Here is a 25,965-nt window from a genome sequence, read left to right as displayed (position 1 = left end):
GCCCCCTTGTAGGTAGCACCCCCTTCCTCCCTGAAGGAGCCACTGTAGCTCCCTGAAGGAGCGGAATCCCCCTGTGGCCGGGGATTCCGCTCCTGGACGGAGCGCTTGATATCTCTGTCAATATATGGACAGTGACATCAGGGGCAAATCCTGAAGCAAAATCCCCGTCCACACCGTTGCCGATGCTGTGACCAGGGATTCCACTCCAGGAGAAGCCATTTATGGAATGGGGGGTGGGGTGTGTCATCTGCGAAGGCTGCAAAAAATCTCCTCCTACTCACATGCACTTCGTGCTGTGAGGAGGAGGAGGAGGAGAGAAAGCACGGCCATGGTTCAGAGCAGTGTTGCGGCACCCGAGTTGGGAATCACTGGCCTAGTAGATAGTAGAGCAGGGAGATACCTCCCTGCTCTGCTATAATGTTCAATAGTATCTGCGTCCGTAGGACTATTAATGTGACATTGCTACCGCTGTAGATGCCACAGCGGCTGTTAGAGGCACCTCCGGCCATGGGGGGGCGTCATAGCGGGCGGCACGGGCTCCCTCATGCCTGATGTCGCCGCTAGCAGCCACTAGCAGCCGCTTTGTCTGCTACAGTGGTCGTGACGCCACTGAGAGAAGAAGCGCCCAGGCGGAAAGGCAGCTGCTGGGCCCGGGCGCTTCTGAAACAGGGTTGCCAACCACCAATTTATTTATTTTTGGACAAGTTAGCCTAAAATCATTGACAGACAGAAATTTTTACGGACAGTTTCGAAAATTGAGAATAACATGTTTCTCAAACTTAAAACATTAATATAACCAGGTTAGGAATGTTAATTGTGAATTAGAAAGTGATAATAGTTAAAAATCATAATAATAGGGTCAGGTCAACTCAGCCTGCATTTTTACTTTTTGTAATGTTCTGGTTCAATTCAACTAGGCTGTAGCACTAAAACTTAAAGACAAGACGCTCCCAGCTCTAGGAAGATCGGTGCAATTTCTAAAGAGAGTGCGACATGGATCACACGAGATATAGCTACACACTACATATACACACTGCACACACCCTACATATACACACACACACTGCACATACATACATACTGTTTCGGTCTATGGGAATGTGGACCCACTAGGCCGCACCGCCGTAGCGGGGCGGCAGCTGGCTAAACCACAGAGCACCCCAGCAATACAAAATCCCACACTAGGGTACCAGAATAGTCCAGACAGTGGCCGAGGCTTTGGCACAGATGGAGGTGGGTGCAACAGGTTACGCCAGACGTGGGAGATGACAGCAGATGCAGCACGCTGCGCCAGACGTGGCGGAACACACTGGACGTGGAAGAGCGCACTGGACGCTGCAGATGACACAGGATGTGGCAAACGACAGCAGGTGCAGTAGACACGACTCCAACACTAGTAGGCACAGGAACAAGAACACAGCACAGGATACAGGAACAGGTAACAGGGCACGGGTAACAACTGGAACGGGAAAACACTAAGGGACTATTTGCAAGACTGACATGGGATACACTAACAACGATTAGGCAAGGATCAGAAGGGCAGTGTAATGACAGGGTAGGGAGACAGACAGGTGAGCCCTAATCTACCCGCCACTCAGTCCCTGCCTACTTGCAACGACCCATCCTAAGCGACGGGGTACAACTGGGCGACGGTCCCTACGCTCAGTAAGTGCAAGACAGACAAACAGACAGGGGTACACAGAAGTTAGGGAAACGGGGCAGCTGCCCACGGAGACACTGCGAGCAACAAGAGTGGTGAACGAGCCGAGTCAAACCAGGAGAGAGCGAGGTACAAAACGCTGAGCAGGAGAGTGGTCAGAAAGCCAAGGTCAATAACAAGCAGAAGATCAGTAGTACAAACAGCAGCAGTAAGCCAGGAAACCAGCATAGAAGAATCACAGGCAAAGGAGGAACAGGAAAGGCAGGTATAAATAGACAGTGGGCGGGAACTAGCTCCGTCTGGCCAGGCTGTGATAGGCTCTCCCACTCCTAAGCCTGCCATCCTGAGTGGTGGAAGATGGAGTCAGTCTCACAGACATAGGAGCAGGTGCAGACTGATTGCCCACGGGCGTCGACACAGAATCTGTGTCTGGCAAATCCTTTACAGGAAGGACCCTTCTTATAGTCTAGGAAATCATTGCAGTTGATTATGATGACTGTCCACATGTGCGCGCGCTGGCTCTTTAAGACCAGGCACGAGCGTGCGCTCGCACCTTACGGGACACAGCGGACCGGAGTGGAAGTGAGTGCTGGCGTCTCCTAGGAAGGATATGTGAGCCAGCGCTTACTGATCCACGGCTGCCAGCGTCGGGAGGTGAGTAAACCCAACGGCCTGCGGCCATGGACTCTACACATACATACATACATACATACATACATACATATATACTGCACACACTACACACATACTACATATAGACACACTGCACACATACTTGCGCAGCTCTTTGGACAAAAAAAATAATAAATAGAAACCATGGACACATTCTTTTTATTTATTAGGGACAGTTGCCAAAAGTATAATGCCACCCTCCCCTGGCTGCCCCCTTGTCAATATTGCCCCCCTGTAGATTGTACCATACAACCTCCCTGTGCCATAATCTCCCACCTCCTCCCTGTAGACAGTGCCATACATCCCCCCACCTCCTCCTTGTAGACCGTGCCACACAGACCCTTCTAGGTAGTGTCATGCAGCCCCCACCTCCCCCTTGTAGACAGTGCCACACAGCCCCATATAGGTAGTGCCACACAGCCCCCATATAGGTAGTGATATACAGCCCCCCACCTCGCCCTTGTAGACAGTGTCACACAACCCATTGTAGGTAGTGCAACACAGCCCCCATGTAGGTAGTGTCACATAGCCCCCATGTAGGTAGTGCCATACAGCCCCCTTGTAGGTAGTGGCACACAGCCCCCATGTAGGTAGTGGCACACAGCCCCCTGTAGGTAGTGGCACACAGCCTCCATGTTGGTAGTGGCACACAGCCCCCTTGTTGGTAGTGGCACATAGCCCTTTTTGGTAGTGGCACACAGCTCCCTTGTTGGTAGTGGCACACAGACCCCTTGTAGGTAGTGCCACACAGCCCCCTTGTAGGTAGCACCCGTTCCTCCCTGAAGGAGCCACTGTAGCTCCCTGAAGGAGCGGAATCCCCCTGTGGCCGGGGATTCCGCTCCTGGACGGAGCGCTTGATATCTCTGTCCATATATGGACAGTGACATCAGGGGCAACTCCTGAAGCGAAATCCCCGTCCACACCGTTGCCGATGCTGTGACCAGGGATTCAACTCCAGGAGAAGCCATTTATGGAATGAGGGGTGGGGTGTGCCATCTGCGGAGGCTGCAAAAAATCTCCTCCTACTCACATGCACTTCGTGCTGTGAGGAGGAGGAGGAGAGAAAGCACGGCCGTGGTTCAGAGGAGTGTCGCGGCACCCCAGTTGGGAATCACTGGCCTTGTAGATAGTAGAGCAGGGAGATACCGCCCTGCTCTGCTATAATGTTCAATAGTATCTGCGTCCGTAGGACTATTAATGTGGCATTGCTACCGCTGTAGATGCCACAGCGGCTGTTAGAGGTGCCTCCGGCCATGGGGGGCGTCATAGCGGGCGGCACGGGCTCCCTCATGCCTGATGTCGCCACTAGCAGCCAGAAGCCACTAGCAGACGCTTTGTCTGCTACAGTGGTCGTGGCGCCACTGAGAGAAGAAGCGCCCAGGCGGAAAGGCAGCTGCTGGGCCCGGGCGCTTCTGAAACAGGGTTGCCAACCACCAATTTATTTATTTTTGGACAAGTTGGCCTAAAATCATGGACAGACAGAAATTTTTACGGACAGTTTCGAAAATTGAGAATAACATGTTTCTCAAACTTAAAACAATATTAGAACCAGGTTAGGAATGTTAATTGTGAATTAGAAAGTGATAATAGTTAAAAATCATAATAATAGGGTCAGGTCAACTCAGTCTGCATTTTTACTTTTTGTAATGTTCTGGTTCAGTTCAACTAGGCTGTAGCACTAAAACTTGAAGACAAGACGCTCCCAGCTCTAGGAAGATCGGTGCAATTTCTAAAGAGAGTGTGACATGGATCACACGAGATATAGCTACACACTACATATACACACTGCACACACCCTACATATACACACACACACTGCACATACATATATACATACTGTTTCGGTCTATGGGTATGTGGACCCACTAGGCCGCACCGCCGTAGCGGGGCGGCAGCTGGCTAAACCATAGAGCACCCCAGCAATACAAAGTCCCACACTAGGGTACCAGAATAGTCCATACAGTGGCCGAGGCTTTGGCACAGATGGAGGTGGGTGCAACAGGTTACGCCAGACGTGGCAGATGACAGCAGATGCAGCACGTTGCGCCAGACGTGGCAGAACATACTGGACGTGGAAGAGGGCACTGGACGTGGCAGATGACACAGGATGTGGCAAACTACAGCAGGTGCAGTAGACACGACTCCAACACTAGTAGGCACAGGAACAAGAACACAGCACAGGATACAGGAACAGGTAACAGGGCACGGGTAACAACTGGAACGGGAAAACACTAAGGGACTATTTGCAAGACTGACATGGGATACACTAACAACGATGAGGCAAGGATCAGAAGGGCAGGACCCTTCTTATAGTCCAGGAAATCATTGCAGTTGATTATGATGATTGTCCACATGTGCGCGCGCTGGCTCTTTAAGACCAGGCACGAGCGTGCGCTCGCACCTTACGGGACACAGCGGACCGGAGTGGAAGTGAGCGCTGGCATCTCCTAGGAAGGATAAGTGAGCCAGCGCTTACTGATCCACGGCTGCCAGCGTCGGGAGGTGAGTAAACCCAACGGCCTGCGGCCATGGACGCTACACATACATACATACATACATACATATATACTGCACACACTACACACATACTACATATAGACACACTACACACATACTTGCGCAGCTCTTTGGACAAAAAATAAATAAAATAGAAACCATGGACACATTCTTTTTATTTATTCGGGACAGTTGCCAAAAGTCCTCTAATTTCTGGCCTGTCCGTGAATTAAAGGACGGTTAGCAACCCTGTTCTTAAACAGGGGAAAGGAAGCCAGTGCAGCGCCCCCTTTCACCTGCTGGAGTGATGCACCCTGTGCAATGTCACAGGTCGCACACCCCTAAGGCCGGCCTTGCTCTTTGGCCTTAGAGGTTATTCCCATCTAAGACATTTATGGCCTATCCACGTATACGCCACAAATGTCTGATAGATGTGAGCCCCAGAACAGGCTTGGCTATTTCCGTATCCCCATAGAATTCAAAAAGAAGAGCTCCACAGATATGCAGCCTCCTCTTGATTTTGAAAGGTGGGACCCGCATCTATCAGATAATGATGGCATATTCTGTGGATTTGCCATACATGTTTTAAATGGGAATAACCCTTCAAGTTCATTAGCCTGTCTGAAGCAGTGTCGGTCACTTCAGTAGGCTGGGGCAGTGTTGGCGAGCAGAGGAGGAGCTGAAGCAATAGGAAGAGGACGGCCGCAAAATAAACCATAGACAGTGCGTGGAACCCCAGTTGGGAAATGGTGGTCTACATGCAGCCAGGGCCGGCCTTAGGGGTGTGCGACCTGTGCCTTCGCACAGGGTGCATCACTCCAGCAGGTGGAAGGGAGTGTGCTGGCTCCCTTCCCTTGCTTGTTTCAGAAGGGCCTGGGCCCGGCGTCTCAGCAGTCGCATTTTCGCCCAGGCGCTTCTTCACTCAGTGGTCATAGCTACCGCTGCAGCAGCGATATCGGCAGCCAGCTGCAACACCGGGCATGAGGGCGGTGGCGCCGCTAGCAGCCGCTGCAGCTGCTACAGCATTAGCGACAGCACTATAGCAGTGCAGGGAGGTATCCGCTCCTGGAGCGCTCCTTGATGTCTCTGTCCATATATGGACAGTGACATCACGGGAAACTCCTGAAGTGGAATCCCCGTCCACAGCGTTGCAGGGGGATTCCACTCCACGAGAAGCCAATGACGTCACTGTCCATAAATGGACACAGACGACAGGAGTTTCTCCTGGAGTGGACTCCCTAGTCACAGCGTCGGCAACGCTGTGTACGGGGATTCCACTTCAGGAGTTTCCCCTGATGTCACTGTCCATATATGGACAGAGACATCAAGGAGCACTCCAGGAGCGGAATCCCCGGCCACACGGGGATTCCGCTCCTTCAGGGAGCTACAGTGGTGCTATCTACAGGAACGGGGGGTGGGTTTCTATCTACAAGGGGGCTGTGTGGCACTACCTACAAGGGGGCTGTGTGGCACTACCTACAAGGGGGCTGTGTGGCACTACCAACAAGGGGGCCTTGTGCCACTACCTACCAGGGGGCTTTTTGGCATTCCCTACCAGGGGGCTGTGTGGCACTCCCTACCAGGGGGCTGTGTGGAACTCCCTACCAGGGGGCTGTGTGGCACTCCCTACCAGGGGGATGTGTGGCACTCCGTACCAGGGGGCTGTGTGGAACTCCCTACCAGGTGGCTGTGTGGCACTCTCTACTGAGGGTTGGACCCAATCAAGAATTGCCTGAACCTTAGCGGAGTCCATACGAAAATCATGAGGAGACAGCACATAACCCAAGAAATTACCTTCCTAAACTCAAAAAGTCATTTTTCAAATTTTGCATAAAGACAATTTTCCCTCAGTACTTAAAGGACGGACCTTAAACATTGAACATGAGAGAACCAATCGGAAGAAAACACAAGAATATCGTCCAGATACACAACCAAAAAGCGTCCGATAAAATTTCTGAAAATATTGTTAACCAGGATTTGGAAAACTGCTGGAGCATTACTTAAACCAAAAGGCATGACTAAATACTCATAATGACCCTCTGGAGTATTAAAGCAGTCTTCCACTCAACGCCTTTGCGGATACTAACCAAATTGTAGGCCCCGTGTAAATCTAGTTTAGAGAACCACCTGGCTCCTGTGATCTGATTAAACAGGATGAGTGGATGAGGATATTGATGTTTAAGGTTAACTTTATTTAATTCACTGTAGTCGATACAGGGTCTTAAAGAGGCTCTGTCACCAGATTTTGAAACCCCTATCTGCTATTGCAGCAGATAGGCGCTGCAATGTAGATTACAGTAACGTTTTTATTTTTTAAAAACGAGCATTTTTGGCCAAGTTATGACCATTTTTGTAGTTATGCAAATGAGGCTTGCAAAAGTCCAAGTGGGTGTGTTTAAAAGTAAAAGTCCAAGTGGGCGTGTATTATGTGCGTACATCGGGGCGTTTTTAATACTTTCACTAGCTGGGCGCTCTGTAGAGAAGTATCATCCACTTCTCTTCAGAACGCCCAGCTTCTGACAGTGCAGATCTGTGACGTCACTCACAGGTCCTGCATCGTGTCGGCCACATCGGCACCAGAGGCTACAGTTGATTCTGCAGCAGCATCAGCGTTTGCAGGTAAGATCGACTTATGACCCTTACAGAGACTGCCTTTAATGTAATCTTTCATGGCCTGTCTCTCCGGAGTAGAAAGATTATAAATCCGCCCCTTAGGCAGCTTAGCATTAGGGAGAAATACAATGGGGCAGTCATATGGCCTATGAGGAGGGAGAGATTCATAACCGATTTGAGAAAAGACATTAACAAAATCTTGAATACACTCAGGCAACGATGGTGCGTTGCAAGATACTTTAGTAGTAGACAAAGACATGCAAGAATCATGACATTTAGAATTCCACTTAATCAAATCAGCTTTTACCCAGTCAATAACAGGATTATGTGTCTGCAACCATAGAATACCCAATATTACCACAGAAGGCAAATTTTATAGAATAAAGAAAGTGATTTGTTCAGTACGCAAAGTACCCACTTCCAAAGTAACAGGCGGAGTAGAGAACTTGACCGACCCCTGAGCGAGAGGGGTATTATCAATAGCAAAGACTTTGACTGGGGTACTCAACTGAACAAGCGGGATAGCCAATCCTTTTGCAACCTGAAATTAGCCGCAGAACCACAATCTACAAAAGCTTGACCAGAAACACAGATATTATTAAAGCATACATTAACAGGCAAAAGGACTTTTTTAGAAGACGTGGGAAAAATCTGACTGCCCAGATGGCATTCCCGGGGACCATCTAAGCGCTGAAGTTTTTCCGGAGCTGGACGTTCTCGACACTTGGAACAGTTCTTGAGTGTATGAGCATAGTTTTTGAGTGTATGAGCGCAATAGAAACACAGCCCCTTGCATTTCCGAAAAAGTCTCCGTTCTTGAGAAAACATAGTGGAGCCCAAGTGCATGGGCTCTTGTGCATCAGATGAAGGGCTCTCAGCGCAGAGAAGGGGAGCGGCCATCACAGATCTTTCATTTTTGCGCTCACATAGTCGTCAGTCCAGACGCCCTACTAGGGTCATGGTATCCCCTAGAGTGGGTGGAGGGTAATTTATTAAGAGATCTTTCAAGGTTTCTAAAAGGCCTCGGCGGAGTTGACAACGGAGTGCAGCATCATTATATTGTGAAGAAATGGACCATCGTCTAAACTCCGAACAATAATCCTTGACAGGATGCAGTCCTTGCTGGAGAGATAACAGCTTGGTCTCAGCCACAGCAGTGACATCTGGTTCTCCATAAATTAAACCGCCGCAAAGAAGATCTCCACAGAAAAAAGTTCCCGGGCAACAGGTCCCAATGAAAAGGCCCAGGTCTGAGGATCACCCTGCAAAAGTGAAATGACGACACCGACTCGCTGCTGCTCAGTTCCAGAGGAGATAGGTCTCAGTCGAAAATAGCAAAATACTCATGATCACCAGAGAAACGATCAGGTAAGTCCACTTTAGATTGCCCTGGAGATGTGGCTGTGACGACTGCTTGGGCCTGCACAGTTTCATGCTGTTGAATCCTAACAACCAGACCTTGTACTAGCTGAGTCAGATCGTGCATAGGTTCCATCGTAAAAAAAATAATATAAATGGACTTGTGATTATATTATGGAATTGCTAGGAGAGCAATTCCCCAAAGGCTGCTGGAGACTGCGTGCATATAAATCCGCAACCTCAAATTCGCTACAACTTTGATCAAAGGCTACTATGGTATTCGCCAGAGCCAACCGCAAGGCGGGATGGTTTTTGCTGCATAGAACCCAGGTTGTCTTAGCAAAGTTCAATCTTGGATACAATAAATTATTTTTACTTTTTGAGATACAGCTGCTCTGTATACAGGATACAAAGCAGCAGTATCTCAAAGTAAAAATAATTTTTAATAAAAAGTATTTTGAAAATTGCACTAAACACATTTTAATTAAAAAATAAATAAAAAGAAAAGACCCCAGAGGCTTACCACATTATAAACTGCTTTTACACAGCATACAATTAATTGGAGAAAGAAATTTGACCCCTTGGAGACACAGCCAATTCTCGTTTTTTCATTTTGATTTTTCCATCAACGCATTTTAAAAGCCATTACTTTTTTATTTTTCCGTATACATAGCCTTATGGGGGCTTGTTTTTTGCAGGACGAGTTTTACTTTTTAATGGTACCATTTCATGTACCATATAATGTACTGGAAACTAGGGTTGTCACGATACCAGAATTTGGACTTCGATACCGATACTTCGATACCGATACTTCGTTCGATACCAAAATGATACTTTGCCAACAATAATAAAAAAAAAAAAAAGTTTTTCCATTTTCTCATGTGAGGCACGTGGTGTGATGAATTTTGAACCTCTATGTGCCTCACATTAATAGTAATTAACCCCATCATGTTCCTCAGTCATAATGGACGACAATGGGTTAATGTGTGAGGTACATGACAGGGTTAATTACTAATAATGTGAGGCACATGGAGGTTCAAAATTCATAATACATCGTGCCTCACATTAATAAGTGAAAGAAAGCAGATTTTATTTTATAACCGCATAAACACGAATGACGCTATAAATGTGTTATTACGGTCGCGACGATACAGAATATGTGTATATTTTATTATTGAGACTGTTTATTGTAAAAAATGTGTGTGTTTTTTTAAATTTAACATTACCTATTTTTTTTTTACTTTAATGTACTGGCATAGATCTATATGCAAGTACATTAGCCTGTTTACTGATTGTACACAGGCAGTTGTTAGAACATACCTAAGTATGCCCTAACAACAGGAAATATGGTCACAGCCCTGGGGTCCTTCAATGGACCCTGGGCTCTCTGCCCATATATGGTATGTACCTCTATTGCGTCACAGGGATTACCCGTGACGCGATCCAAAGGGCATCCCCCCTTCTCATTCACCCCTTGAATGTTGCGTTCAGCTTTGATCGCAGCATTCAGGGGAATAACGTCGGAGATGAGAGGTTTCTCAGATCTCTGCCGTTAGAGCTGGGCTGCGGCTGTGTAATACAGTCATTGCCCCGATCCTGACAATGAGTGTGCGTGCGGTCAGCATGAGGTGATGCGGCCGGCGCTGCACTAAAGAGCGGTGGGGCAGGCAATGAAGACAGAACATGGGTGTGTTTTGCAGTGCATCCGCCATGTTCTGTCTTGAGTGCCGCAGCTCATTAGTGCAGTGCTGGTCGCCTCACCTCATGCTGAACGCGTGCACACTTGTCAGGACTCATGAGCGGAGCAATGGCTGTATTACACACCCGCAGCCCCGCTCTAACAACATTCATGTGTTACTATACTTAGCTGTGCGGCCACACAACTTAGTATCGAAGTACATGAAATAACGATATTGAACTGTTTCCGGGTGCACGGTATCGAAACAGTATCGAAGTTTCGATTAATCGCGGATCCCTACTGGAAACCGAAAGAAAATTATTTGTCGGGTGGAATGGGAAATAAACAGCGATTCCTCCATTATTCTTGTGGGGCGAGTTGTAGTTTGTATCGGGGTATATACGACATTTTGATCACTTTTATTAAAAATTTTTGACAAAGCGAGGTCACCAGAAAAATGCATTGCTTTTTTCTCTATAGCATTCATCCGGCGGGTTAAGAAAAATGGATATTTACTAGTTCAGACTTTTACGGAAGCAGCAACCAATTATACACAAATAAATACTTAGCCGCTCTGACGACCCAATGAGTCCACAAAACTGAATCCAATAATTCTGAAGGTCTCCTCCTTTCTCTCTTATCCTCCTTGAGGGAAGGTAAAACGACAATATTATTGACGCAGTATAAAGGTCGTGCGCTGCGCATGGAAATCACGCACAGCACACAGACCCATTGATTTCAATGGGGCCGTTCACACATGCGTGAGTTTCACGCAGCGAGAGTCCGCCACGTGAAACTCACTGCATGTTCTATATTGGTGCGTTTTCACGTACCTACGCCCCCACTGAAGTCAATGGGTGCGTGAAAACCAAGCACCGCACACGGATGCACATCTGTGTGCGGTGCGTGATTTGCACATCAATTCGTTTGTAAAAAAAAATAAATGTGCTTTGCAAGCGCGTAAAAAACGCATGCCACTCGCAAAGCACACTGATGCATAACGCAACGCACACGGACCAGATTTACTCGCGTTTTTCAAGCGCATGTGAATGTAGCCTAACGGGTCCATTGACACTTTTCAAGTATATGAATGGGGAGTGACATAAACAAATGAGCGAGTGTTTCCATCACTCCTCATTGACTTCAATGGCGATTGGCAAGCACACGCAAGGCGAAAGTTTCAATGGAGTCCCGTTGTGACTTCAGGGGGTGGGTATCTGACGGGCACAACGTCTCTCCCTCTATTGTAGGAACCCAGACCTGTCCAGCGCACACTTGCCGTCTTTTCGTCCCTGAAAGCTAGCCCCGCCCCTCGCGAGTGTCACGTGACGTAGCCGCACTCCCAGCTCCGTGTTGTGGTGACGTCATGAGCGTTTTGCTACCCAACATGGCGGACTTTGATACCATTTACGAGTTAGATGAGGAAGAGGAGGAAGAGGACGAGGACCGGGAAACAGGCGTCGGCCGAGTGGTGGATGAAGAGCACTTGTTTAGATACGCGCCCGATCCAGTGGTGGTGAGGGGAGCGGGACACATTACCGTGTAAGAGACGGAGGGAGCTGCAATTCTGTGAGGGGAGGCTGCGTCTGCGTCTGTAGAGCAGGCCTGTATGTAAACACTAGTCTGCTGTAGTGACGTACTCCCGGCTACATACACAACGTCACGGCCTGTAGTCTCTGGGGGTGTCGCACGTAGAGTTTAGCTCCAGTCATAGAGTGCTGTCCCTGTACCCCACGTGACCTGACCTGTATAGAAGACACTGACCCCTATATCTATAGTGTGGATAATCATATAATAGTTGTAATGGAGCCATATTATACTTCTTGCCGAGATGGCATGTGCACTTTATTATACAGTATCTGTACGTGACAGTTCTATACACTTTGCACATGGGGTGTGTATATATGTACATATATATATATTGACATGAGGTACACTTATCAATCGTGTTGTAAGAATGGCTTTACAAACGGAGAGCGAATTTATCAAGACGGTGCACGCGATATAATACCTCTGACCCAGCTCTCGTCATACTAGACTCTCCTCACGGATGTGCTACACATAGAATTCTGTTTTGCGCAATTAAAAAATGGTGCTTGTCCAGTAATTTGGCTCAACCATTGCACGTTGTGTAGCCGCGACCCTTTGATGCGCCTGTTGTATTTGTCGCCGGACAGGATAATATTTGGCACTTATCACGTGCATAGTTTTTCACACACGGGTTTTGCTTCTATTCTGCGGCTTTTCACGTAATAAATGTGTCCCATTGTATTACGCGCTGCAGGGCTTTACAGTGCATCTTGGGGGATGAGAGTGGTTTCTCATATTGATCATTGATGAACTATCCACAGGATAGCTAAAAATGTATGATCAGGATGACCACCGGATCAGGTCATCAGTATATGATCGGTGCGGGTCCGACACACGGACACCGCACCAATCGGCTGCCTGCGGGTGCCGGATGTCATTATACAGTATGCGATGTACGGAGCCGGAAGCAGTTGGCTCCGTACATTGCATAGGAGCAGAGCTGCAGTACTGCAGCTCGGCTGCTATTCTGTAGCCGGAGCCATCTGCATGGACGTCTGGTGCCCGGAGGCCACCGAAGCAGCTAATCGGTGCAGGGTCCGGGTGCCGGACCCCCACCGATCATATACTGATGACCTTTCCGGTGGATAGGTAATCAGTTGTCCGGTAGTGAACAACCCCTTTAAAACTTTAATTCACATAAAAAGTGGAGCTGTTTCTGCAGATATGCGTATAACTTGGATAAATACCGTGGGTCATTTCTTAACTGGTCAATACTTGTGTGTCTTTCTTTTTCCTGTAGATTTGGTTTAAGCAACAAGTTTGATGCAGAATTCCCCTCTGTCTTAACAGGAAAAGTAAGCATGTTTATGTGAATGGCTATATCGTTTTGTACAATTTCTCAGATCTCCTTCTCAGGGGTGATACTTTAGGTCCCTTTCCTAATGAAACAAACCAACAGTATATTGCAAAAGAACAAAGAGGTTTAGCAGCTCCACTTCCGGACATGTCTTTGCCCTGGTGTTAGGCTGATTTCAGATGGCCCTAATGCAGTTACATTTTAGTGCTGGTATTACAACCACCTTCCCCCGACCTCCACTGTTCTATGGAACGCTCAGTATAAGGCTGGGTTCACACGACCACATTAACGTCCGTAATGGACGGACGTATTTCGGGCGGAAGTCACGGACCGAACTCCGTGCAGGGAGCCGAGCTCCTAGCATCATAGTTATGTACGATGCTAGGAGTCCCTGCCTCTCTGCAGGACAACTGTAATCATGTTTTCAGCACGGGACAGTAGTTCAACGGAGAGGCAGGGACTCCTAGCATCGTACATAACTATGATGCTAGGAGCTCGGCTCCCTGCACTGAGTTCGGTCCGTGACTTCCGCCCGAAATACGTCCGTCCATTACGGACGTTAATGTGGTCGTGTGTACCCAGCCTAACTGTGAAGGGGTCCAAGGAATTGTGGCCATAGTACAGAAAAAGCAGACGGATTACAGTTGTCTGAAACCGACCTTAGGCTATGTTCACACGGAGTATTTTGGGGGAGGAATATCTGCCTCAAAATTCCGTTTGGAACTTTGAGGCAGATATTTCTCTCCCTGCACGCCGATTTTCGCGGCAATTATCGCGCCGTTTTTCACCCGCGGCCATTGAGCGCCGCGGGCATAAAACAGCGAGAAATACGCTTTCTCCTGCCTCCCATTGAAGTCAATGGGAGGTCGGAGGCGGAAGCGCCCGAAGATAGGGCATGTCGCTTCTTTTTCCCGCGAGGCAGTTTTACTGCTCGCGGGAAAAAGACGCCGATGCCTCCCATTGAAATCAATGGGAGGCGTTCTCGGGCCGTTTCTGCCGAGTTTTGCGACGCGGTTTCCGCGTCAAAAAACTCGGCAAAATACCCCGTGTGAACATAGCCTTAGGCTATGTTCACACGGAGTATTTTGCAGGAGGAATATCTGCCTCAAAATTCAGTTTGGAAGTTTGAGGCAGATTTTCCTCTCCCTGCACGCCGATTTTCGCTGAGTTTTTCGCCCTCGGCCATTGAGCGCCGCGGGCATAAAACACCGCGAAATACGCTTTCTCTGCCTCCCATTGAAGTCAATGGGAGGTCAGAGGCGGAAGCGCCTGAAGATAGGGCATGTCGCTTCTTTTTCCCGCGAGGCAGTTTTACTGCTCGCGGGAAAAAGACGCCGACGCCTCCCATTGAAATCAATGGGAGGCATTTTCGGGCCGTTTTTGCCGAGTTTTGCGACGCGGTTACCGCGTCAAAAAACTCGGCAAAATACTCTGTGTGAACATAGCCTTAGATTTTATAAAAGCCTTTGAATCGAGAACAGCCCTGATATCACAAGGATGACCTTGACTGTGCATGAAACATTTTACTTTGAGAGGTAGACATTTATCACTTATCAACAGGGTAGGTGATAAATGTCTGATTGCGGGGGGCCCCACTGCAGTGTGGAGAACTGGGGGGTGGGGTGCAGTAAAGAGGAACTGGGGGGGGCTTGGGACTCCCATTGTAGCGACTGGTGGAGCCCCCAGTGCTTAGACTTTTATCACCTACCCTGTGTATAAGTGATAAATGTTTACCCCTTTTAAGAAGAGAACCTCACGTTGCAGCAAGAGCACTTCTATTTACAAGTCTTAGGGCTCATTCAGACAAGTGTGTTCTGCGTCTGTGTGCTGTCCGTTAAAATAAAGGACAGCGCACGGACACATGCAAATCAATAGGGCTATTCAGACATGCATGATTTTTCACGCAGCGTGTTTGTTGCGTGAAACTCACTGCATGTCCTATATTGGTCGGTTTTTGCGGACCTTGTTGCCCTTTGAAATCTATGGGAGTGTGAAAAACAGGTCCAGTACACGGACAACATCCGTGTGCTGTCCGTGTTTCATGCATCAGTTGCTAAAAAAAAGTGCAGAATAAAAAAAGAGTGCTTGCAGAGGAGAATCACGGACGTGAAAAACAGATGCCACACGCAAAGCACACTGACGCAAATCGGACAGGCCTGTGTGAATGAGGCCTTAAGGCCCTTTTACACCGGCCGGTACAGCGAGAGCGCCGATCAATGAGACATCGTTGATCGGCGCTCGATTGCTCCGGTCACACGGGGCTATGGATTGGGATGAGCGGTCGTTTCTCAGATCGCTCGTCCCCATACGTTATTCTCACGTTGGCAGCGTGTCTCCGACAAATATTTCACTTTTTTAAAACAATATGACATCCAGATGATTGAGCGATTCCTCATTCATCTTCTTTTTACACAGGGCAATTATCGGCAACGAGCGTTATACGAACGCTCGTCTGCCCGATAATCGTCCTGTGTAAAACCCCCTTTAGAATACTTCTGTCTCAGTCACAGGGGCTTTGGGAGTCATGTACTAAAGTGTTGTTGATTTAAAATGGAATAGGGGCTCCCTAGATGTTTTGCACACTGTTATGCCGAGTGCAGGGCCTGAGGGGGCAGTGCATGACTCCAAGAACACCAGAGAGAATTCAACAGTCCTGCACAGCCCGCTCAGACTCAGCAGTGACCGTAACGCAGTGTTAGCAGTTTTGCCTTAGTGTTTGAACCAATCAAGTTAGAATGATATAATAAAAGGTTTTGTAAACTATGTGAGGGCCATCTCGCATTCACTTCTGAGCAACAGTGAACCTGATTGGTCTAAGCCACCACTTAAAGCGCCATCCTTTAGATTCAATCACTGACAGAAAAGTATTGTGCCTCCGTTAGGTACTGTAGGTTACCCCTAGAGGAAAATGCTTCTAGTGACGAATAGCTGCATAACCGCATATGATGGAGCATGGCAGAGACGGACACAAATTTTTTTTTTAGAACTGTTTTTATGGACAGGAGTCCCAGTGTGTCCATTAATAGCAATAACTAGGGAAATCCCTTTAAGAATTTGTTGCAATAAACAAAATAAATGTCAAGGCATCTGCAACATATCCAGTGGGTAGGTCAAATGTTTGTTTCATGGCCTGTACGTTCTGCAGGTGACAACGAAGTAAGTGCTTGGGCCTTAAGGCAAGACACAGCAGTTTCCTGTCCCAATGCCTTCAACAATAAGACATTGCGTTGAGAGATAACTTGCAGTTCAGAAGTCATAAAATGTTCCCTGGTGTTGTCAGCTAAGAATCAGGTGATTGATGGGGTCATAATAGCAACTCCTGCCTTTTTTGAGGCCAGACTAAACCTGCTGGGTTTTGCTTAGTTTTTCTCTGTTTGCTGCCCTGTTTGTATCCTGTCATAAAATATTATGGCCCCCTTTTTAACAATGTTTAAAAAAAGAAGATGCCTGAAGGAAATAATGCTTCTTTCATTGTAGACAAGTAGAACCAGAATGAAATACCTTATCTTCTACTAAAACCAGATGAAGCAAGGAACATGAGCTAGCAAGCAAACACTTCCCTGCTAACTTTTCAAAAGACCCCCTGGATTTGTCTTTTTATTCCTAGTGTTTTATTTGCAGTAGTTTTGGCTCTCTAAAGCTGGGACATAGATGGGACACTGGTCTCCTAATTCCCAAGCGAGCGAGTTGTTAGATGTGTTTTTAAGCACTTCTTAGATTATCTTTTATTTAAAAAATATTTTTTATTTTTTTTGTTACAGCTTCTATGTATCCTGTATACATAGAAGCTGTATCATTCTCTCTTAGCCGATTCCGTCAGTTCAGCTGAACTAATGGCTCGACTAAGAGTGGGTCCCGTGTGTCTGACACACAGGTTCCACCTAATATTTATCACATGTAAGGCTTAGATGTGATCGATATTAGGTGACGCACAGGACCCGCACTCAGCCGACCCGTCAGTTCAGCTGAGCTAACGGAAATGGCTGAGAGAGAACAATACAGCTTCTGTGTATACAGGACACATACAAGCTGAATAGAAAAAAATAAAACCGTTTCTTTATAAAATTTTATTTTAAAATTCACAAAACACATTGATTTAATAATAATAATAATAGCCTTTAAAGGTTTCTTGGTTAGTTGTGGGTAGAATTTATGCAATAACTGGCCAGATGTGTTTCATGTGGGAAGAGAATTTTAAAATTGAGATCAATTTTCCACGTAAATTTATTTTATTGTTGCAAAAATAGTGCTGTGTGTATTACATTTGGTGACGTCTAGGTCTTTTTTGTTAGATTTTCATGCTACCAATGTGCCAAGATAAAATCAACATAGTTATACGGTAATGAGAATGGTGCTTTGTGACCGCAGGTTGCCCCTGAAGAGTTTAAAATCAGTATCGGACGTGTGAATACATGCTTGAGGAAGAATCTCCCCCTCAATGTGAAGTGGCTGCTATGTGGCTGTATTTGCTGCTGTTGTACGTTAGGCTTAAGTTTGTGGCCTGTTATATGCCTGAACAAAAGGGTAAGTAATTGCACTCGCACATTGTTATAGAGATGGATGAGTTTACAGTTGTTCCAAACCATTCAATAGAAAAGGATCAAATGTGGCATTCATCTGATTTCCTGCTAATCGCTGTAGAGTAAGGAACTTTTTAAGGTTTATGTTAAACACTCGTAGAGCTTATATGTGGTTAACACGGATGTATAAATCTCCAAACACAAGCCACAACAGTATATTTTCTATTTTTTATATTGCGTTGTTCGCCATTGTGACATAATTAGTACGATTGAAAAAGTACATATGTTCATCAATTTTGTGTTGTGTTTTGCTAGACCAGAAGATCCATTCACAAACTATTGGACTGGGAGAATAATCGATTATATCACAAGGTAAGTGATCAATATAAAAATGTCGTTTAAAATACAGAAGAAGCCCTTTCTAATATTATGATTCATTGGTTTCTCTTTGTTAGCTCGGCTTGCACTGGAAATTGAGCAGAAGGAAATGTGAATCTAACAATATGATGGAATATGTGAGTATTCAGTAGACCTCGATTGGCGCCTTTATCCATTGAAACCTTTCTACACAACAATTTCAAAAGAATTTTGGTGCGGGGACACTTGTGGATGCCCTGAAAAAAAGCAGTAAACAGTTGAAAGCTCAGAACTCATATGTGGCCTAAATCTTTATTGGAAAATATAGAGCTGACAAGACTAGGTATTAGCTGGATTGAGACACTCCCTGTCATCCTTGTGCCATTTTTCAATAAGAGAACTTATTTACTATTGATAGTATGTAAGAATAATATAATCTGAAACATAATTGCTTCTCATAGTACTCTTAACTGTCCTTTGCCATCTAATTGCATGTTCAGAAAATGTTAAAGGGGTATTCCCAATTTATAAAGTGATGACATATCGCTAGGATATGCCATCACTCATTGATCGTGGGGGTCCGAACTCTGGGACCCCCACAGATTATTAGAATGACGTGACTGCAGCACTGATTTAGCGCTGCATCTCCTTCCCTGTTTTTACCTGCACAGCGGCACGCCGGCCACCTCCTATGCAAGAATCTTCAACACAGCCCTATTTAAAGAGGCTCTGTCACCAGATTTTGCAGCCCCTATCTCCTATTGCAGCAGATCGGCGCTGCAATGTAGATTACAGTAATGTTTTTATTTTTAAAAAACGAGCATTTTTGGCCAAGTTATGACCATTTTTGTATTTATGCAAATGAGGCTTGCAAAAGTCCAAGTGGGCGTGTATTATGTGCGTACATCGGGGCGTTTTTACTACTTTTACTAGCTGGGCGTTCTGATAAGTATCATCCACTTCTCTTCAGGACGCCCAGCTTCTGGCAGATCACGCTGTGACGTCACTTCTCCAGGTCCTCCATCGTGTCGGCACCAGAGGCTACAGTTGATTCTGCATCAGCGTTTGCAGGTAAGTAGCTACATCGACTTACCTGCAAACGCCGATGCTGCTGCAGAATCAAATGTAGCCTCTGGTGCCGATGTGTCCTCGCTCGTCTGACACGATGCAGGACCTGGGGAAGTGACGTCACAGCGTGATCTGCCAGAAGCTGGGCGTCCTGAAGAGAAGTGGATGATACTTCTCGTCAGAACGCCCAGCTAGTAAAAGAAGTAAACTGTAATCTACATTGCAGTGCCGATCTGCTGCAATAGCAGATAGGGGTTGCAAAATCTGGTGACAGAGCCTCTTTAAGTGAAAACTTAGAATAGTACACAACGCTAAAGCAGCGCTGCAGTCTCTTCATTCTCAGGATCCGTGGAGGTCCCTGAGGTCAGACCCCCATGCATCATGAAGTGATATGCCATGATAAGAGGGGGATAACCCTTCAACTATAGTATCCTTTTTAGTGTGTATTATGCTGGAGAACACTATAAAGATGGTCATGAAGCAGGTTAGAAACTGACTCTTTTATCTTATTAATGCGATCATTGATTTTTATTTATATATATATATATATAATATTTTACTGTATGTATTGAGAGTTGGGAAACTATAATTGTAAAACAAAAAAAGAGGGAGATCCCTCCAGAACTCCCTCAGGCCCAAAAATATGTTTAAGGTAGTGATCCTGGAGAAAAAGTAAGTTGGTTTGACTAGGAAAACACCCTTACGTAAGTGGTGAGCTAATTGCCCGAGGGGGTAAGCATGTTATACAGATTTCATGGCTCTCCACTCTGACTAATAGAGGAGAGTCCTCTGTAAAGGACACCCCGTTTTGACAAACATATACTTTAATAGGGCATATGTTGTTCCCCTTTAAAAAAAAGCCTGATTTTGCTGGAAAGAAAAATATATTCTAGCTGTGCGATTACTGTATTTGGTCTAAAAGAAAAACTTAATTGCAGTTTTTAGAATTTTATGAAACTTTCAATTTTTTTACATCAGGGTAAAGCATAATTCCAGTTGAAGCCTAAATTGCATTACATTATTTTTATATTATGTGTCCCATTCACTATAGTGCAGTTGTGTCCTATTCACTACAGGGCTATACTAAATATCACTTTTTCTTATTCGATAAGTGCCACAAATATACTGAGCCAAATTTACCTCCGAAAGGGGGAGCCTAGAGTTCTGTTTTTACTAATTATATTATTGGGGCCCTCTGTTTCCTAACCAGGATCTCATGGAACTTGGTTAGGGATTACCCAAAGCATTTATCACACAATGATTTCCGCTTGTTTGAGGAAGGAAAACCAGTCGGCCAACCTCATGCACCACATAGCTAGCCGGAAATGTGTTAATTAGGTAGGACTAAGATTTCCCAAAAGGGTAAAAAATGTTGATGGGTTGTTTGCAAGGCACTACCTGAGTATAGAGGCGCTGCAGGAAGCCGGTGACACAAAAGTGGCAAAAACTTTTATCGGAGCAGTTGTTCAGCTATACCAGTCCTCGCTGAGCTCTGGCGAGTTATAACAATATCTAACTTATTGTTGCATCCCATCAAAAATTAGCAGGATCTGCTTGGGGAAAAATGCAATGTCTATGGCCAGGTTTACATTTGTGGAGAGTAAGGCTATGTTAACCCTGCTCATAGGCTGTCGCCGGGGTCTGTCGGGTCCTGGTGGTGTCTGTTGTTTGACCGATCCGGCAGAGCATTGTGGCTCCCATTCATAACGGAAGTCATAATGCAAATGTGAACACAGCCTAAACTGCCAATTTGCAGAACTGCTGGTGACGCCTGTTGATGACCTACTACCAGCATTTAACCACTCAAGAATTCTTCTTTGAAAATGGCCATTGGTCGGTAGTTCATATAGGTTAATATTACTTTTGCCTGTTTTTGTAAATGACTGGTTTAGAAGAGAGCATAAGGGCACGGTTGTACAAGGTCTTAGGGCTTGTCCACACACAACAGAATTTTCTGCAGCAATTCCGTTTCAAAAAATGCAGACATTCCGCTGCGGCAAAAACGCACCATTTCCTGCGGTTTTTACGGCAGAAAATGGTGCGTAATTTGCTGCGTTTTTCACAATGTTAGGAGATGGAGACGACATCTCTGAAAAACACAGCAATTCAGTCCACTTTCCACAGCAGGAATTGACATGCTGCAGTCCGAAAAATACGCACCGCAGGTCAATTTCTGCTTGGAATTTTTCCGCAGCGTGTGGATGAGATTTGTTAAATCTCATCCGTTATTCTGCTACTGTGTTGTGCTTTTTTTCCATCCAAAATTACATCCGGAAAAAACGCAGCAATTTTGCAGCGTGTGGACGATCCATTAGACTGAATGCACACGTTGCGTAATTTGATGCGCGAAAATCTGCGTCAAAACCGCAGATATGCGCACATAATTCTGCAGCTAAAATAGCACCTATTGGTGCATTTTTAGGTGCGGTTTTTACATTTTGATGCGGAAATAGGTCAGTTTTTATGCTGCGTATTTTGGTGCGTTTTTCTTTACAACTAGACAGACTTCGCAAGTGGAAACGCAAGATAAATTGACATGCTGCGGATTTTAAAATACGCACCACGGGTCAATTTACGTGCAGACAAAATCTGCACCGTGTAGACGAGATTTCTTGGTACTTTATTACACTGCAGATTTGCCACGTGAAAATGTAAAATGCAACGTGTGCATTCAGCCTTCGTGTACGGCCAGACGAGCAGAATTTCGACATAATCTACGATGAATCCATGGCAAAATCTGCATGTGTTACATTCGGATTTTGTAGCAGATTTCACCCTAAGCAATGCAAAGTGTGAAATCTGCTGAGAAAATGTGCGGCTTTTCTGCACAAGATTGAGCAGGCTGCACATTTGAAAATCCATGGCATGCTCTGATTTCTGTGCAGATTTTTCCGCTATTTCTATTGTGCTGTAAATTGCTGCGGATCTGCATTGCGTGATCCACACCCCAAATCTGCCAACTCTGGCCTTACCCTTCTAGTTAAGTTTATAGCATCTATTCATCTATGGACATATTTGTTGATGATCTATCTATACATTTCTCTTACAGGTCATATTAATAGAATTCTTACCAAAGTATCCTATCCTGCGACCGGACTGAAGAGAACCTGTCCCCACTTCATTTCATGTTTTTGTTACCTGTCATTTCTACCCTTAGTGCCTTTTAGATGGTTTTGGAAAGCAAAGGTATACTGTACATCTGTTGTGTTTTAAAAACACAAAAGGGGGTCTTTTGTATAGCTGTATGGTAACCTAACAGAGCGGTATTTTTATTATGTGTAGAAAAGAACAAAATTTGCACACTTATTTTTTTATGTTAAGGGAAGCTTTCCGTGTTGCACTTCATTTTACCCCGTGCAGTGAAAATGTGTCAAGCAGCTTGTGTCACTTTAGCCACCTCACACTGACGGGGGCTGCATATTTGTGTGTTTACTATATATATATATATATATATATATATACTTCCCTGTATATAGTTGCAGTTAGGGATGTACATTAGTGCTGCTTTAAATCTAGCTTGTTGCCTTACTTTTCCTACATTTCATTGACCATTGACCCACTAGTGTTTACCTAGCTTATGGTTTTAGTCCATTTCCCCAGCTGCAAGATTACACCCATTTCCTTTTTTTTTTTTTAGTGCAGAGATGACGGCCTGTAATTCTCCATCTGTTCTAGCTGGTCATGCAGCGTCTTCATTTAACTAAAATTTGGAGTCATCGATTTTAATAATCAGTTAAAAAGGATTAGACTTCATGCATAGTGGGACAAAATTATCTACACAAGCTATAATTTCCTGTATTACTTAAAGCGATTTAATGTGTCAATGCGTCAAATTTAAATATACATATATAAATATATACTGCAAGCCACAACCGATTATTTAACCAAAAACTGTAAATATTGCCTTTTCAGACCTGCAAGTATTATACTTATGTTTACAGAATGTAATATCGCTGTTACAATGTTGCCAATGATTCTGTATCCGTTCTAAATGTACACGCAGGTTCACTTGATTGTATGAACCATTTCTGTCATTTATGTTGAAGTGAACCATGTTTTGCATTGCTTTGTGTGCTGGCCTCTCTTCTGCAGCGGCTAACCATCTGTTTTTTGATCAAGCCATATGAAATGGTAAGGCGCGACCTGACTAGCACTTTTAAAGTGTAACTAAACTTTGAAAAACTTTTGACACGTCAGAAGTTTTGATTGGTGGGGGTCCGAGCACTGATGGCTAAAAGGAAGAGGTAGAAGCACTCGTGTGAGCACTGAGCTTCTATGTTTTTTTTAAACTTTCCTCGGAGCGGTGTACATGCTCAATAGAAAGTCAATAAGTCTGTATACCGCTCGCTCAGCTTTCCGAGGAAAACTGATCAGAAACTAAGCGGCACCGCGCTCTCCCAGCTCTTCTGCCGCTTCGTTTTAGCGATTGATGGGGTTCTCAGTGCTCGGACACCACCGATCAAAACTTCTGACTTGTCACAATGACATGTCAAACATTTTTGAACATTTTTGTTTCTTTACCAGTGTGTTCAGTATTTTTTCTGTGCCCTGTAAAGGTCTTCAGAACTTATGTTGAACGTGGTACCTGTTTATGCTCTACTGTTAGACCCATGAAAGAAAGTGTCAGTAATAGTTGAATACGTGTGGTGATGGTTTTTGTCCCCTTCCAAACCGGTTTTCAATATGAGAACACTAAATGAAACCAGTAGAGCCAAAAGTTCTCTCCTTGAAATGACACTTTGGTTCTTCTATAGAATATATTGAATGTTGTTGTGAAACAAACCTGTCTGCTGGAGAGTTGCAGAGGCACGGATTATTGATACAAACCATTTTTTTTCTTATCAATAGTTTTATCGTATATTGTACGGACTGTCACTACACACACAATTATGTTACGGTTTTTGGTTAATTGGAGAAAAACTTTTGTTAAAAAAAAAAAAAATTGGGCAAAACTGATACGGTTTTATATCTAGTGTATGTCCTGAGTGGGGGGGGGGGTGAATGGCACAAGGACTTGGAACTAAGTTTTCCACAAATTCTGAATGGCCTATGAATCTGTTCTGTAATGCAGAGTTAAATTCGCCCACGTCTTCTTTCCTACTGCTCTGCTTGTATTCAGATCTATGGAAAACTGGGTGCTGAAATGGATGCTTTTATTTGTGACAAAGTTTGGACATTTGGCCACTCATTCGATCAAGATAAGAGGCAAGTGCATGGACCTGGATTTGCGTTTTATCATTGTCTATTTTACATTTTCTTTAACGTACATTTGGAATATTGACTTATAATATTTGAATTATTCATGTTTTCTTAAGCCAAATAAATGCTTTCCGTTAGTGCCATTGGAATAACTGAGAGAAAAACACTGTGCCAGAAAAATCTCTATATCCAAAATCTGTACTTCTATTTCCGATCTCTTTTGAAGTTGAGCTATTTATTGTAGATCATGACTGTATTAGTTGTCATTCATGGTGCCATCTAAACTAAAGCCAATTATCACCTCTCCTGACATGTCTGCTAAGGAAATACTTGCATTTCCCATAAAATAAGGATTCTGGAGCACCTTCTGTTAGAACTCCACATTGTACCATTTCTTTCTTATTCCTCCTACAAATTTATGAATACGTTTTGTGGGAAATACAAGTATTTACTAAAACAGACACAAACTAGAGGTACAGGTCCTCTTTAAGGTGGGTTCACAATTATCGTAAACATCTGAATGATATGTCGATTTTTATCTACGTATGAAGTCTGAAATGTGTATATTCTGCTATGAGCAATGGAAAAATTGTTCCCATTATTTCAAATATTGTGGCATATATGCAATTTTCAGACAGGAACACCTAAAATGTCAGATATTGGATTGCTTGTCTGTTTGGGCAAGAAATAAAGCAATACTTTCCTTATTCGTGATGTTTGAACCACTAAACTGAATGTTTAATATTCAAAACAAGCGCTCTGCTTTTATTCTAGTTGTGCGGACTATATGAATGATGTTGTTTTATTTTTTTTCTTATATGCTTTCTAGAATAGAAAATGTGTATAGGCATTTAAAAGTCTTAATGGCAAAATGAAGTGTCTCTACTAATATGAAAAATGATGTAAATCATGGAAACATATTTGCTGCTGTTAATAAACCCATCAAGAGTTCTTCAGAACATTTATAGTTGATTTTATTTTCTGCATACACTACATAAGTAGGGTTGGGCTTTCAGAGTGTAATTTTGTTAATTACCTAATAAACCAACACTAGCCATTTATTGTTCGAGATGCCAAGTGCCTGTTAGGGTGAATTTACGTGTCGTTGAAAAAAAATACTGCAGATTTTGCTGCAAATCCACGGCAAAATATTGCTGTGGATTTGGAAATCGGCTGTGAAAACCTGTAGCAAATTTGCATCGTAACAGGCATTCATATAGAAAACCCAGTTTACTGTACATGTATTGCACTGTTGTTTATTGCAAATTTCTATGCAGATTCAGCAAAGAAGATCTGTAGTAAGATGACCGCACATTTAAACCTGTTTGTAGGTTACTATGGATCCTGGAAGATCTAGTCTGCATTATAACCCCCACTGGCTGTCCCAACTAATTTCTCTTAGTCAGTATCTTCAGAGTTTTTTGACGCGGAAACATCGTCTGAATCAGCGCCGAAG

The 25,965-nt window shown here is 44.7% G+C and overlaps 1 protein-coding gene across 1 annotated transcript; it reads left to right on the top strand.

Moving 5' to 3' along the window:
- Positions 1-11,805: 11,805 nt before the first annotated feature.
- On the top strand, positions 11,806-25,468 carry LOC142659524 (cysteine-rich hydrophobic domain-containing protein 2-like). The gene is made up of 6 exons (XM_075835735.1): positions 11,806-12,020; positions 13,309-13,363; positions 17,734-17,889; positions 18,201-18,257; positions 18,341-18,400; positions 22,360-25,468. Exons 1-6 carry the CDS (start codon positions 11,845-11,847, stop codon positions 22,408-22,410), a joined length of 555 nt encoding a protein of 184 aa, XP_075691850.1. The 5' UTR covers positions 11,806-11,844; the 3' UTR covers positions 22,411-25,468.
- Positions 25,469-25,965: the final 497 nt, after the last annotated feature.

Source organism: Rhinoderma darwinii, chromosome 8, assembly GCF_050947455.1.
Source record: "Rhinoderma darwinii isolate aRhiDar2 chromosome 8, aRhiDar2.hap1, whole genome shotgun sequence".
Classification (NCBI taxonomy): domain Eukaryota; kingdom Metazoa; phylum Chordata; class Amphibia; order Anura; family Rhinodermatidae; genus Rhinoderma; species Rhinoderma darwinii.
This window is presented reverse-complemented; position numbering and strand designations above follow the sequence as displayed.

What these genes read in the sequence shown, in the direction of transcription:
- LOC142659524 (XM_075835735.1), top strand. Translation starts at nt 11,845, where the DNA reads ATGAGCGTTTTGCTACCCAACATGGCGGACTTTGATACCATTTACGAG. An exon ending in ATAATCGATTATATCACAAG is followed by an intron (nt 18,258 to 18,340) that starts GTAAGTGATCAA and finishes TCTCTTTGTTAG; the next exon opens with CTCGGCTTGCACTGGAAATT. An exon ending in CTAACAATATGATGGAATAT is followed by an intron (nt 18,401 to 22,359) that starts GTGAGTATTCAG and finishes TTTCTCTTACAG; the next exon opens with GTCATATTAATAGAATTCTT.